At 44.7% G+C, this 13,922-nt stretch overlaps 1 protein-coding gene across 1 annotated transcript in view; it reads left to right on the top strand.

Moving 5' to 3' along the window:
- Window positions 1–13,922, top strand: part of abcg4a (ATP-binding cassette, sub-family G (WHITE), member 4a) — a 37,290-nt gene that overhangs the window by 2,861 nt on the left and 20,507 nt on the right. Inside the window, exon 2 of the mRNA XM_014195814.2 lies at window positions 4,512–4,758. Within this exon, the coding sequence (XP_014051289.1) occupies window positions 4,512–4,758 (247 nt within the window). The remainder of the gene's footprint in view (window positions 1–4,511; window positions 4,759–13,922) is intronic.

Here is a 13,922-nt window from a genome sequence, read left to right as displayed (position 1 = left end):
AAGTTTACATAAACTAAGTTGACTGTGCCTTTAAACAGCATGGAAAATTCCAGAAAATGATGTCATGGATTTAGAAGCTTCTGATAGGCTAATTGACATAATTTGAGTCAATTAGAGGTGGACCTGTGGATGTATTTCAAGGCCTACCTTCAAACTCAGTGCCTCTTTGCTTGACATCATGGGAAAATCAAAAGAAACCAGCCAAGACCTCAGAAAAAAAATGGATGAACAAGTCTGGTTCATTCTTGGGAGCAATTTCCAAACGCCTGCATCTGTACAAACAATAGTACACAAGTATAAACACCATGGGACCACGCAGCCGACATACTGCTCAGGAAGGAGACGTGTTCAGTCTCCTAGAGATGAACGTAATTTGGTGCGAAAAGTGCAAATCAATCCCAGAACAACAGTAAAGGACCTTGTGAAGATGCTGGAGGAAACAGGTACAAAAGTATCTACAGACTTCAACTGTATGTGGCAGCTTAGGCCTATGCGACTTCCTATTGACTTGATACACAATAACACACTTCAAACTACCTCTAATATGTTGTCAAGTATACGTCCATTGCTTGTAAGTGTGCTTTCTCACACTGCAACTTATTATAAAGCTCTTTGTGGATAAATCAAGCTGTCTGAAGCTAGGCAGTCATAAGGGGCTGCAGCCAGCCGCACCTACAGTATACTCTGATGACTCACTGACTGGGCCTTTACATATTGTAACAGGACTAGGTGTTGAGCAAATAAATTGCTGCATTTCTACCTCCTATCCCATTGAGACAGAAATCTGAACCTGCAAAAAGACAGTACTTTACAGGTAAAGCCCCATGTCTGTATTCGGAAAGTATTCCGACTCCTTGACTTTTTCCACCTTTTGTTATGTTACAGCCTTATTCTAAAATGAATAAAATATGTTTTACCCCTCATCAATCAACACACAATACCCCATAATGACAAAGTGAAAATTAATTGTTAGATTTTTTTTTGCAAATTTATTAAGAATAAAAAACAGAAACCTTATTTACATAACTATTCAGACACTTTGCTATGAGACTTGAAATTGAGTTCAGGTGCATCCTGTTTCCTTTGATCATCTTTGACATGTTTTTACAACGTGATTGGAGTCCACCTGTGATAAATTCAATTGATTGGACATGATTTGGAAAGGCACACACACCTGTCGATATAAGGTCCCACAGTTGACAGTGCATGTCAGAGCAAAAACCAAGCCATGAGATCGAAGGAATTGTCCATAGCTCTCCAAGACAGGATTGTGTCGAGGCACAAATCTGGGGAAGGGTACCAAAACACTTTTGCAGCATTGAATGTCCCCAAGAACAGTGGCCTCCATCATTCTTAAATGGAAGAAGTTTGGAACCACCAATACTCTTCCTAGAGATGGCTGCCCGGCCAAACTGAGCAATCGTGGAAGAAGGGCCTAGGTCAGGGAGTTGACCAAGAATCCAATGGTCACTCTGACAGAGCTCCAGAGCTCCTCTGTGGAGATGGGAGAAACTTCCACAAGAACAACCATCTCTGCAGCACTTCACCAATCAGACCTTTATGGTAGAGTGACCAGATGGAAGCCACTCCTTAGTAAAAGGCACATGACAGCCGGCTTGGAATTTGCCAAAAGGCACCGAAAGGACTGTTGGACCATGAGAAACAAGATTCTCTGGTTTGATGAAACCAAGATTGAACTCTTTGGCCTGAATGCCAAGCGTCACATCTGGAGGAAACCTGGCACTATCCCTATGGTGAAGCATGGTGGTGGTAGCATCATGTTGTGGGGATTTTTTTCAGCGGCAGGGATTGGGAGACTAGTCAGGATCGAGGGAAAGATGAATGGAGCAAAGTACAGAGAGATCCTTTATGAAAACGTTCACCAGAGAGCTCAGGACCTCAGACTGGGGTGAAGGTTCACCTTCCAACAGGACAACGACCCTAACCACACGGCCAAGGCAACGCAGGAGTGGCTTCGGGACAAGTCTCAATGTCCTTGAGTGGCCCAGCTAGAGCCCGGACTTGAACTCGATCGAACATCTCTGGAGAGACTTTAAAATAGCTGTGCAGCGACGCTCCCCATCCAACCAGACAGATTTTGAGAGGATCTGCAGAGAAGAATGGGAGACACTCCCCAAATACAAGCTTGTAGTGTCATACCCAAGAAGACACAAGGCTGTATTTGCTGCCAAAGGTGCTTCAAAAAAGTACTAAGTAAAGGGTCTGGATACTTATATAAATGTGATATTTCCATTTTTATTAGTAATACAGTTTAAACATTTCGAAAAGCCTGTTTTTGTGTCGTCATTATTCGGGTATAAATGTGATATTTCCATTTTTATTAGTAATACAGTTTAAACATTTCGAAAAGCCTGTTTTTGTGTCGTCATTATTCGGGTATTGTTTGTAGATTGATGAGGAGGAAAAAACTATTTAATCAATTTTAGAATAAGCCTGTAACATAAATTGTGGAAACAGTCAAGGGGTCTGAGTACTTTCCGAATGCACTGTAGTGTACTGTATATTATGACTGCCTAGCTATGAGCTTCAGACAGCTTGAGTAGAACGTTCAGTCGGGAGTCAGTCTTCCAAAAAACATTCACAACAATATTGTGACAACGTGCAACCCATAAATAGTGTTGGTGTTGCTCTGCCTGCCTGCCTTTCATGCTGTAGTAGGGAAACCAAGTCCCCCTTAGAATAATTCATAGGAGCTAGAATCAATAGAGCAGGTTTGATATGCGAGTTACAAAACAAGGGAACCAGAAAAAAACAGACAGGTTTCGTGTTGCAACCAACCTTCGATAGGAAGGACTTTTTTTTGTGGTGTGGTATGCGTAGGTGTACAGGTAGTATAAAATGTGTGCGTGTGAAAGCTAATGTGAAATATTGGTGTATTTCCTCTTATTTGGCTTGTGTGGTGCTACGTGTCTCCACGTTGCCCAGGCCAGAGTGAGTGGGGAGTCAGGAGTGGGGGAGGGGGGATACTCCGTGTAGGCCAGGAGGTTTCTCGTGAATTAGCCATTTCAGCACTATAAGGCTCTGCTAGTCTGTAACCAAATCCTCCACTCCTCGTACTGGCCGGGAATCAGATCCCTCACATCCAGCCTGTCTATACTGTAGACCTAATAAAACCTCTTACAACATTATACAACTAGACCAAATTTGTGTCCCAAATGGCCCCCTATTCCCTATAGGCCTCTGGTAAAAAGTAGTGCACTATATAGGGAATAGGGTGTGACTTGTGACGTCTATAGCCCTAATCACATTAGCACCGCCAAAACCATCGAACCTCTAAGAGCTTGTCTAGCATGTCTGCAATCACTATAACACTGTTTCCACTGTCTCATCATCGCTATTCACAGCTTTATATAGAGCAACACCATCCCTACATTACAAACTGATTGTCCAGGTCATGTCCTTATGGAGTAGGCCTGGAAGAGTTTGTTTTTCAGTCAATCAATGTCAGTTAGTCATGTCATCATTCACTCAATTGCTTGATAATCTATCACTTTTATTACATTTCAATACTCAAACCTCCAAGCCCATGGCAGAGAATTGGGTCTATCTATATCCCATGGTATGATAACATAATATGGATCTATTCTGCCCTATTTGCTTTGGGATTTAACAGAATATCCAGCAAACCAAAATTGTTTCTGTGAAAGTTCCCAGAACATTTGGTAGGTCGCAGCAAATGTTCTCATAACACAAATACTGTTCTGTCATGCTGATGACTATAGAATATTTGTATAAAACATTTGTCTGGTGTTGCAAGGACTTTCCTAGAACCCATTTAATCTATTCTTTAAAGGTTACCAGAATGTTTCATTAGGTTGTTGGAACATTCTGGTGAGAACATTGTGGGGACATCATTAAAGGTATGTTCCCAAAACACAAATACTGTCCACTTGTGTGGATGATTCTACATTGTTTCTTCTATAGTGTAAAAACAGTCACCTGATGTTGCAAGAACATTCCTAGAACACATTTCATCTGTCTTTTGTGTTTTGGGAACATATCTTTTGGGATCTCCATTCTGGGAATGTTCTTGCAACATCAGGTGAATGTTTTATACAAACGTTGTATAATCATCAGCATGACTGGATAGTTTTTGGTTTAAGAGAACATTTTCCGCAACCTCACAAATGTTCTGGGAACTTTCACAGAACCAATTTTGGTTTGCTGGGAAAACATTACTGTTATTATATTTTCTGGAAACCTAATAGCTTTTGGAGAATGTTCTGTGGTTGTTGTTACAGATGTTGTGCACAACATTTTAGTGAATGTTAGGAGAATATTCCTTGGAATATTCTCCTAATGTTAGATAAAATTCTAACTAGAACTTAATGGGGATTTTAGGCAATGTTCTGGGAATGTTCCTGGTTTGCTGGGTAACCTACTTTTAGAATCTCATCTCATATACCCACTCATCACAATAATAACATGTGTAATAATAACATGAAATCTGTAGTATTATAATAACTGACAGTTTTCCCCCTCTTTTCCAGTCTGTTAGTATGGCTGAGAGGACGTTGGAGACGTCTGTCTCTGTCAGCATCCCCATGGAGGAAACCAAACTCCCTGGGGGTGGGGGTGTGCCCACGGAGGCCCCGCTGCTCACCCACCTAAAGAAAGTGGAGAACCACATTACGGAGGCCCAGCGGTTCTCCCACCTGCCTCGGCGCTCTGCTGTGGACATAGAGTTCACTGAGCTGTCGTACACCATCAGAGAGGGCCCCTGCTGGAGGAGGAGAGGTACTGCAGCCCACACACCATCCAGACATTATGCACCACCCCTACACCACACATACTAATGATAGATAGGTAGCTGAGCTATACATCAACACATACACCACCTCTACAAAAACAATACAACAGGGTCATATTTGTTAGGGCGCACTGTAGCAAAATGTCTTCCAGAGTCTTATTGGACAAGTTCAGATAGTCCCTCCCTGTTTCAGTCAGTTTTCTTTCATTTGATCCCTAATGAACACGACCCTGATAACATCACAGAGCATGATGGCCAAGTCATGAGAATCTTTATTTGGTGATGGCTGTATATATCATATAGATGAATTTATGTATCTACAGTTGAAGTCTGAAGTTTACATAAACTTTAGCCAAATACATTTAAACTCAGTTTTTCACAATTCCTGACATTTAATCCCAGTAAAAATTAAATTTTAGGTCAGTTAAGATCACCACTTTATTTTAAGAATATGAGATGTCAGAATAATAGTAGAGAGAATTTTGTATTTCAGCTTTTATTTCTTTCATCACATTCCCAGTGGGTCAAAAGTTTCCATACACTCAATTAGTATTTGGTAGCATTATCTTTAAATTGTTGAATGTGGGTCAAACGTTTCGGGGTAGCCTTCCACAAGCTTCCCACAATAAGTTGGGTGAATTATGGCTCATTCCTCCTGACAGAGCTGGTGTAATTGAGTCAGGTTTGTAGACCTCCTTGCTCGCACACGCTTTTTCAGTTCTGTCCACAAATTTTCTTTGGGATTGAGGTCAGGTCTTTGTGATGGCCACTCCAATACCTTGACTTTGTTGGAAGTATGCTTGGGGTCATTGTCCATTTGGAAGACCCTTTTGCGACCAAGCTTTAACTTCCTGACTGATGTCTTGAGATGTTGCTTCAATATATCCACATAATATTCCTGCCTCATGATGCCATCTATTTTGTGAAGTGCACCAGTCCCTCCTGCAGCAAAGCACCCCCACAACATGATGCTGCCACCCCTGTGCTTCACGGTTGGGATGGTTTTCTTTGGCTTGCAAGCCTCCCCCTTTTTCCTCCAAACATAACGATGGTCATTATGGCCAAACAGGTCTATTTTTGTTTCATCAGACCAGAGGACATTTCTCCAAAAAGTACGATCTTTGTCCCCATGTGCAGTTGCAAACTATAGTCTGGATTTTTTTATGGCGGTTTTGGAGCAGTGGCTTCTTCCTTGCTGAGCAGCCTTTCAGGTTATGTCAATATAGGACTCGTTTTACTGTGGATACAGATACTTTTGTACCTGTTTCCTACAGCATCTTCACAAGGTCCTTTGCTGTTGTTCTGGGATTGATTTGCACTTTTCACAACAAAGTATGTTCATCTCTAGGAGATAGAAAATGGCGTACTGTTTGTACAGATGAACGTGGTACCTTCAGGCGTTTGGAAATTGCTCCCAAGGATGAACCAGATTTGTGGAGGTCTACAATTGTTTTTCTGAGGTCTTGGCTGATTTCTTTTGATTTCCTCATGATGTCAAGCAAAGAGGCACTGAGTTTGAAGGTAGGCCTTGAAATGAATCCACAGGTACACCTTCAATTGACTGAAATTACGTCAATTAGAATATCAGAAGTTTCTAAAGCCATGACATCATTTTCTGGAATTTTCCAAGCTGTTTAAAGGCACAGTCAACTTAGTGTATGTAAACTTCTGACCCACTGGAATTGTGATACAGTGAAATAATCTGTCTGTGAACAATTGTTGGAAAAATTACTTGTGTCATGCACAAAGTAGACTAACTGACTTGCCCAAACTGGTTTGTTAACAATACATTTGTGGAGTGGTTGAAAAACAAGTTTTAATGAGTCCAACCTAAGTGTATGTTAACTTCCGACTTCAAACTGTATGTAGACTCAAGCTATACCCGTACACACATTACTGTAACTGGTGTTCAAACACTTTGATAGAGATGTGATCATGTCCAAAGCAGCATCATTCCTGGCAGACCTTAGCAGACCTATCTTGGTAGATTTTCTTACTCCTTTGTACTCTTCTTATTCTCTCTGTGTGTCTGGAGTATCCAGCTCAAAGGACCAATGATATGTATGCAACACACACACACACACTCACACTCACTCACTCACTCACTCACTCACTCACTCACTCACTCACTCACTCACTCACTCACTCACTCACTCACTCACTCACTCACTCACTCACTCACTCACTCACTCACTCACTCACTCACTCACTCACTCACTCACTCACTCACTCACTCACTCACTCACTCTTCTACCAGGCTGTATACTTGTGCTGTGTTCAGCAGAGTTTAGACACAATAAATAATTCATACTAGCAGCCTGCCCCTACCCTCCAACCCATCTCACGATGTACGATACACCCATGTTATGGGCTACACTAGGCAGACAGACAGGCCCAATATACGATTGATCTGCACATTAAATATTAATGGCATTTAAACCCACCAGCCTGATTAATGAGCAACTTCGGAGCCTTGGAGTCTCCAGAATGACGCAAAATGGTTCTGGTTGGCCGTACCTCTCTGTCAGGGCAACGTCCTCCTTAGACCAACCCCTACACCATGTCTTTGTGTCTTCTACGGGTTCTTTGTTTATAGACTACATGGCGCATATTAATACAGTATGTTTGATCTTATCGTACATCCTGTCTTTCTACTGTTGTTTATCTTCTGTTGTATTGATGTCCATTATGGGTGTTGGGTAGATGTGTATTCCACTGTGTTTGTAGAGGGGCTCTGTGCATTCAACTAGTAGATAACACAACCACAATCATTGAACATGAATTATGGCGTTGCAGTAAGTCAGATCTACATTCCATCACTACTGTTGTTGGTCTTATGTTATTGATGTCCATTAGGGACAGTGTGGTGGAAGTGGTCCAGTACCTTCATGTCTAGTAGTAATGATAGTAGAAACAAAAGGGGCAGACAGTAATGGAATCACATGGTCAGACTGGGAGACAGTGTGTGTATGTGCGTGTGTGTGCGTACCTATGTATAGTGCCAGCATGCGCACATGCGAATGTGCGTATGCGCCTGCGTGTCTGGGTCCAAATGGGAAATGGGGTAAAGAGAGAGATTCCTGACTGAAGGCTGGTCTGATCGATAACTAACCCCTTTGTTCATGCATTGAATTGTAACGTTGTTACATCAGCATTCTCCATTCAATCAGTGGTTTTTACCCACTGTTTTGTTGTTCAACTCTGCATGTAGCTAACCTCTCCTAGCCTTTCCCCATTATCCATATACACATGTAAAGGTATGTATGTGGTCTGTGCCCTTATTTATATGTGTAGCTACATGTATTGTAGCCTATCCCAGTATTGTATGAAGAAGTGGTGTCTGTCTCCCATAGAGGCTGCATAGGTTATTCAGTTCATTGAGAGACTATTTAGAGTTTGACTAATACCCCTTCAGTAACATAGATATGCGTAGGTGGATGCCTAAGATAAGATAATGACTGTGTTATCCCTGTGTGGAAATACAGGAGGGTGTGCATACATAATAAAAACACAATCAAGCCTAGACAAGGACATATACAGGCAATACATACAGGTTGAAAAAGTGCAGTTCATGAGCGATCAATGATTCATCTGTAAATTATATACACTCTACACATCAGTACATGCCATCAACTACAATATCAACTGAAGGCCAGCCAACTGGTCCTACTAGTGGTTTTTAATATAGTATTGTACAGTATTGTATGGAGAAGCTGAGTCTCTCATATAGAAGCTGAATACTGTACGTTATTCAGTTCACACGGAGACTATTTTGAGTCTGACTGAAACCTTCCTGGCATTAGCCCTATTTAACCCTTCACTGCCTCGTATCTCTCTCACAGACCCACTACATCCCTAGAAGACTCTACTACCTGTTACTTATCATTTGGTTCAAATGTCATTATATTCTAATAGGCTTAGTCATTAGACTGAGTAATATTTTTTTGGTTCTTCCTTTTTGAGCCACCTTAACATTTTTTCCTTCATCAAAATGAGCAGAGAGAGAATGAGATCCCTCTGCAGTGTAAATCTAAACCTGTATAATGAGCAGCAATAACGTGACGGAGCTGAGCATGGTGCTCCAGGGTATGCTTTTGCACCCAAGAGTTATTATGAAGATCTCAGCAGAAGGGTGGGGGGGGAAGGAGGCTGTGGAGAGGGGCCCAGGGAGAGGGCCGTAATATCTCAGGAGTCTGTGTGATTCTCAGAGAGAGTAACACAACACATTAGGGTGAAGAGGGAGCTGTAATAACAGATGATTTCTGAGATTCAGCTGAGAGAGAACTCGGAACATGAAGGTTGAGAAGGAGCTGTAATATCTGAGGATTTTTGTGGTTCACATGAAGTGGAACTGGATGCCTAAGGAGAGTCAATCAGTGAGAGGACCATTGCTTTGATTGGTCGGCTCTCAAGTGGAGTAAAGACCCAGAGATGTGAGGGTCAGGTGGGGCATGGAGCCGCCCCTTCTCATTCATTTTTATAGTCGCCATCCCTGGGATGCCCATTTATGCCTGGGAGGATGGGTGAGGATAAATAAGGTTACTCCTTAGACGGTGTTTCGTGTGGAGGGCATATACCTCCAACGGGAGATTACGGATGACGTAACGTCAGCTCAGGCATGGAGTGTGGGTGTGTGAGTCATTTGAAGCTGAGGAGAGGGGGTGGATGGCGTTCTGAACAGAACAGAGCCTCGAGTGGGTCCTGTCATGCAGCCCCCCCCTGCAGGTGTCTGGAGCTCTGCCTTCTGTTATTTACTGTTATCTGGTCCACACACGCATATACACACACACATCTGGTCATTTCTACACTCCTCACGTCCCACAACGGCTCTGCTTCATTCACAAGGCCTATGGAATTTCAGCATGTAGGTAACTACTGGCACTAAATCATTTAGACATATTGAGTATGTTTACATGCACACAATAATACTATTATACTATTATTTTGGATAGTCAGATTAATATAATAGTTTGTTTCAAACATTTAAATGCTTTGCAACGAGAACGATTTCCCTAATAATCCTGTTTACAGTATATGGACACATCTCAAACCAGGCTTGCTTGGACTGAAGACTGTGTGATGCACTCTGATCTCCTGTGCTGTCCCACAGAGAGACTGAAAGTTCCAGACTACCCTGAGCCCATAGCCACATGAGAGCAGTGTAAGGGAGGCTGAGGAAGGGTGTGTGGGTGCGTGTGTGCGTCTGTGCCCACGCTGGTGTCTGTGTTTGTGTCTCTGTCCCTCTCTGCGTGAATGGGCAGAAGTCTTACCGTATGTGACATAAACAATACGGAGGAAGTCATCTGACCTCTCTGTCTATGACACAGCAGACAATGTGAGGGTGAATAACCACATCAGTATGCGACATCAGCAACACAGGGTTAGACTCCACCCGCAGCAGTAGGTTAGATCATTCGTATGCGCCACACGCAGAGGCAGAGCTATTTCTCTGACAGGAGGCTGCTCCCCTGTCTGTCTGTGATGTATCCAATGGATGTAATACACTGCAGGGGAGGGGGAGGAGGGGTGAGGATGGGGGTGGCAGCCATTAGACATCAGGAGTAATGTGCTGGGGATGAAGAAGGGTGTGTGTGTGTTTTGTATGTGGTGAAGGTGACCTGTAATATTGCCAGAGGGTTTCAGTCACAGTCAGACTCTAAATAATCTCTGTGAACTGAATAACCCATTCAGCTTCTATATGAGAGACACAGCTTCTCCATACAATACTGGGATACAATACTATACAATACTGTATTTAAAGATACTAGTAGGACCAGCGGGCTGGTATTCAGTTGATATTGTAGTTGACAGAGTGTACTGATGTGTACTATGTATGTAGTGTACAGATGAATCGTTGATTATGAACTGCACTTTTTCTACCTGTATGTATTGGCTGTATACAGTGCGTTTGGAAAGTATTCAGACCCCTTCACTTTTTCCATGTTTTGTTACAGCCTTATTATAAAATGGATTAATGTAACATCGACGCAGGGAGTCAGGAAGCAGGTGCAGTTAGTGAGTTTAATATTAACGAACATAGAACGATACAAAACAAGAGAAACGTCTGACAGGGAAACAACCAATACTGCCTGATAACTGATAACAAAAGAGTGCTATATAAAGGGTAAGTAATGAGGGAGTAAGGAAGTCCAGGTGTGACTGATGATGAGACGCAGGTGTGCATAGAGATGGGTGGCCAGGACCGGTGGTTAGTAGACCGGCGACGTCGAGCGCCGGAGAGGGGGAGTAGGAGTAGACGTGACAATACCTGCCCCCGACGCGCGGCTCCAGCCGCAGGATGACGGCGAAGGTGGAATTCTCGGATGATGTTGGGATCTAGAATGTCGTCCACTGGAACTCAGCACCCCTCCTCTGGACCGTACACCCCCCCCCCCATGACGTCGGGAGTCTAGGATTGATCTGACAGCAGAGGCAGGGCTCCCCTCGATGTCCAAGGGAGGCGGAGGGGGGTTGTGGGGGACGGCATCAGCCAGGACACCAGGAACCACTAGCCTGAGGAGGGAAACATGAAAAGATGTTAAGATCCAGTAGTTAGTGGGGAGTTGTAATTTGTAAGTTACCTCGTTGACCCTCCGGAGGACCTTGAATGGCCCCGGGGACTCAGCTTCTTACAGGACAGGCGGAGCGGGAGGTTCCTGGACAACAACCACCCGAGCCACTGCCTGTTCACACCGCTATCACCCAGAAGGCGAGGTCAGTACAGGTGCATCAAAGCTGGGACTGAGAGACTGAGAAACAGCTTCTATCTCAAAGCCATCAAACTGCTAAACCACAATCACTGCTGCTCACATTGAGACCCAATCGCTGGGCACTTTAACAAATGGATCATTAGTCACTTTAAACAATGCCACTCTAAATAATGCCACTTTAATAAAGTCTACATATCTTTCATTACTCATATCACATGTATATACTGTATTTTATGCCGCTCACCTTGCCTATGCCGCTCAACCATCGCTCATCTATATACTTATATGTACATATTCTCATTCACCCCTTTAGATTTGTGTGTATTAGGTAGTTGTTGGGGAATTGTAGATTACTTGTTAGATTTGTGTGTATTAGATAGTTGTTGGGAATTGTTAGATTATTTGTTAGACATTACTGCACTGTTGGAACTAGAAGCACAAGCATTTCGCTACACTTGCATTAACATCTGATAGCCAGCTCACTGTGGTGGTGATCCCTTGCTCTTTCTGATGGCGGATGGCGCGCTGTCTCACGTGGGCATTGTTCCATACCTCTTCTGCGTGCCATAACCACTCGTCCACCGCAGGAGCTTCGGTCTGGCTCGGAGTCCATGGAGCCAGGGCCGGCTGATACCTCGGAACACACTGGAAGGGAGTCAGCCCGGTGTTGCAATGAATTCTGGGCGTATTCATCCCAAGGAAGGAATCGGGCCCACTCCCCCTGCCGGTCCTGGCAGTGCTCATCAGGAACCTCCCCAGCTCCTGGTTCATCCGCTCCACCTGCCCATTAGATTGAGGCCGGTACCCAGAAGTGAGGCTGACCGTGACACCCAGCTTCTCCATGAAAGCCCTCCATACATGTGATGTGAATTGGGGGCCATGATCGAAGACGATATACCCCGGAAGGCCATAGTGCTGGAAGACCTGCTGGAACAGTGCCTCAGCGACCTAGAGAGCGGTATTGAGATCAGAGAGAGGGATGAAACGGCATGATTTTGAGAATCTGTCCATAACCACCAAAATGATGGTGAACCCATCAGAGAAGGGGAGATCAGTGACAAAATCAATGGAAAGATGAGATCAGGGACGCTGAGGCACGGGAAAGTGAAAGAGTTTACCTGCTGGAGCGTGCCGGGGAGATTTAAATTGTGTACATACTGAACATGAGTTGACATAGTGTTGACATGAGTTGACACAGCATCATCCTGCGCCAAAGTGGACCACCAGTATTTCTTAGAAAGGGATTGAGTGGTGTTGGTGATACCTGGGTGTCCAATGGCGAGGGATATGTGTGCCAAGGTCAGCAACCGATCTCTGACCCCCATGGGGTCGTAGATGCGCTCCGGAAGGCAGGTGACAGGAGTGGGTTCCCTCTCCAGAGCCTGGCGGATGTCCACATCCACGTCCCAAAACACGTGGCCATTGATACAGGGGACCGATTGATGGGCTGGCAGACACTCACAGGACCCTCCACTGACGTTGAACCACAGGGTGCGGAAAAGCAGGTCCTCCGTCATCCTGGTCCCCAGGCGGTAATCCTCCTCTCTGACCAGGAGATGGTGAGATTATGGAGTTGGATCCACGGAAGGCGAAGGATGACTTTGTGCGCAGGTGCGGAGGTGATGAGGAAGGAAAGGCTTTCCTGGTGCTTGGGTCCCACGGTGAGGGTGAGTGAAGCTGTGATTTGCGTAATAGTGTTGGGTCCCAATGGTTGCATGTCTAACGCTTGGACTGGAAATGGAGAGGAGACCAGGTATGAGGTGATGTGCAGGGAGGAGGCAAGGGCCTGGTCAATAAAATTCCCTGTGGCACCGGAATCCACTAGAGCTGAAGAAACAATAGATGAGCTAGTGAAATCGATACAAAAAAAGGTTTGGCGCAAAGTGATGGAGTACTCATGCCTAACCCAGGAGACGGATGATCACAGGGCCGTCCCTCTGCTCTTGTGGATTCCGGGTTGAGACGTACCGGACACCGTAGAAGCTGGTGCCCCTCCTGGCCACAATAAGGACATAGCCCTAACTGTCTCTGACGGCGTCGCTCAGCCGCGGGGAGGCGTGTGGCCCCTACCTACATGGGTTCAGGCTCTGACTCAGAACGGTCAACGAAGGAGGGAGAGAGGCGATGGGGGTGCCAATGTTCGCGAAGAAGATTAGTTTGTCGTCTTAGCACGCCAACTCCGTCTGGACCACTTCACGCAATCCTCTTCTGAATAGGGTGCAGAGCGCCTGCTCATTCCATGTGCTGCATGCTGCCACTGTCCAAAAGGTGAGCGCGTACTCCACTGTGGTCATCCTGCTGTAGTTAGCGTAGGCGCTCCCCCTCCTCTCTGCCCTCCAGTGGATGGTTGAAGACCCCCGTGAACAGAGCCATGAACCCCTCTTAGGAACCCAGCTCCTCCTCTCTCCCAGATGGCCATAGCCCACTCCAATGTCTGTCCG

The sequence above is a fragment of the Salmo salar genome, chromosome ssa04, assembly GCF_905237065.1.
Source record: "Salmo salar chromosome ssa04, Ssal_v3.1, whole genome shotgun sequence".
Classification (NCBI taxonomy): domain Eukaryota; kingdom Metazoa; phylum Chordata; class Actinopteri; order Salmoniformes; family Salmonidae; genus Salmo; species Salmo salar.
This window is presented reverse-complemented; position numbering and strand designations above follow the sequence as displayed.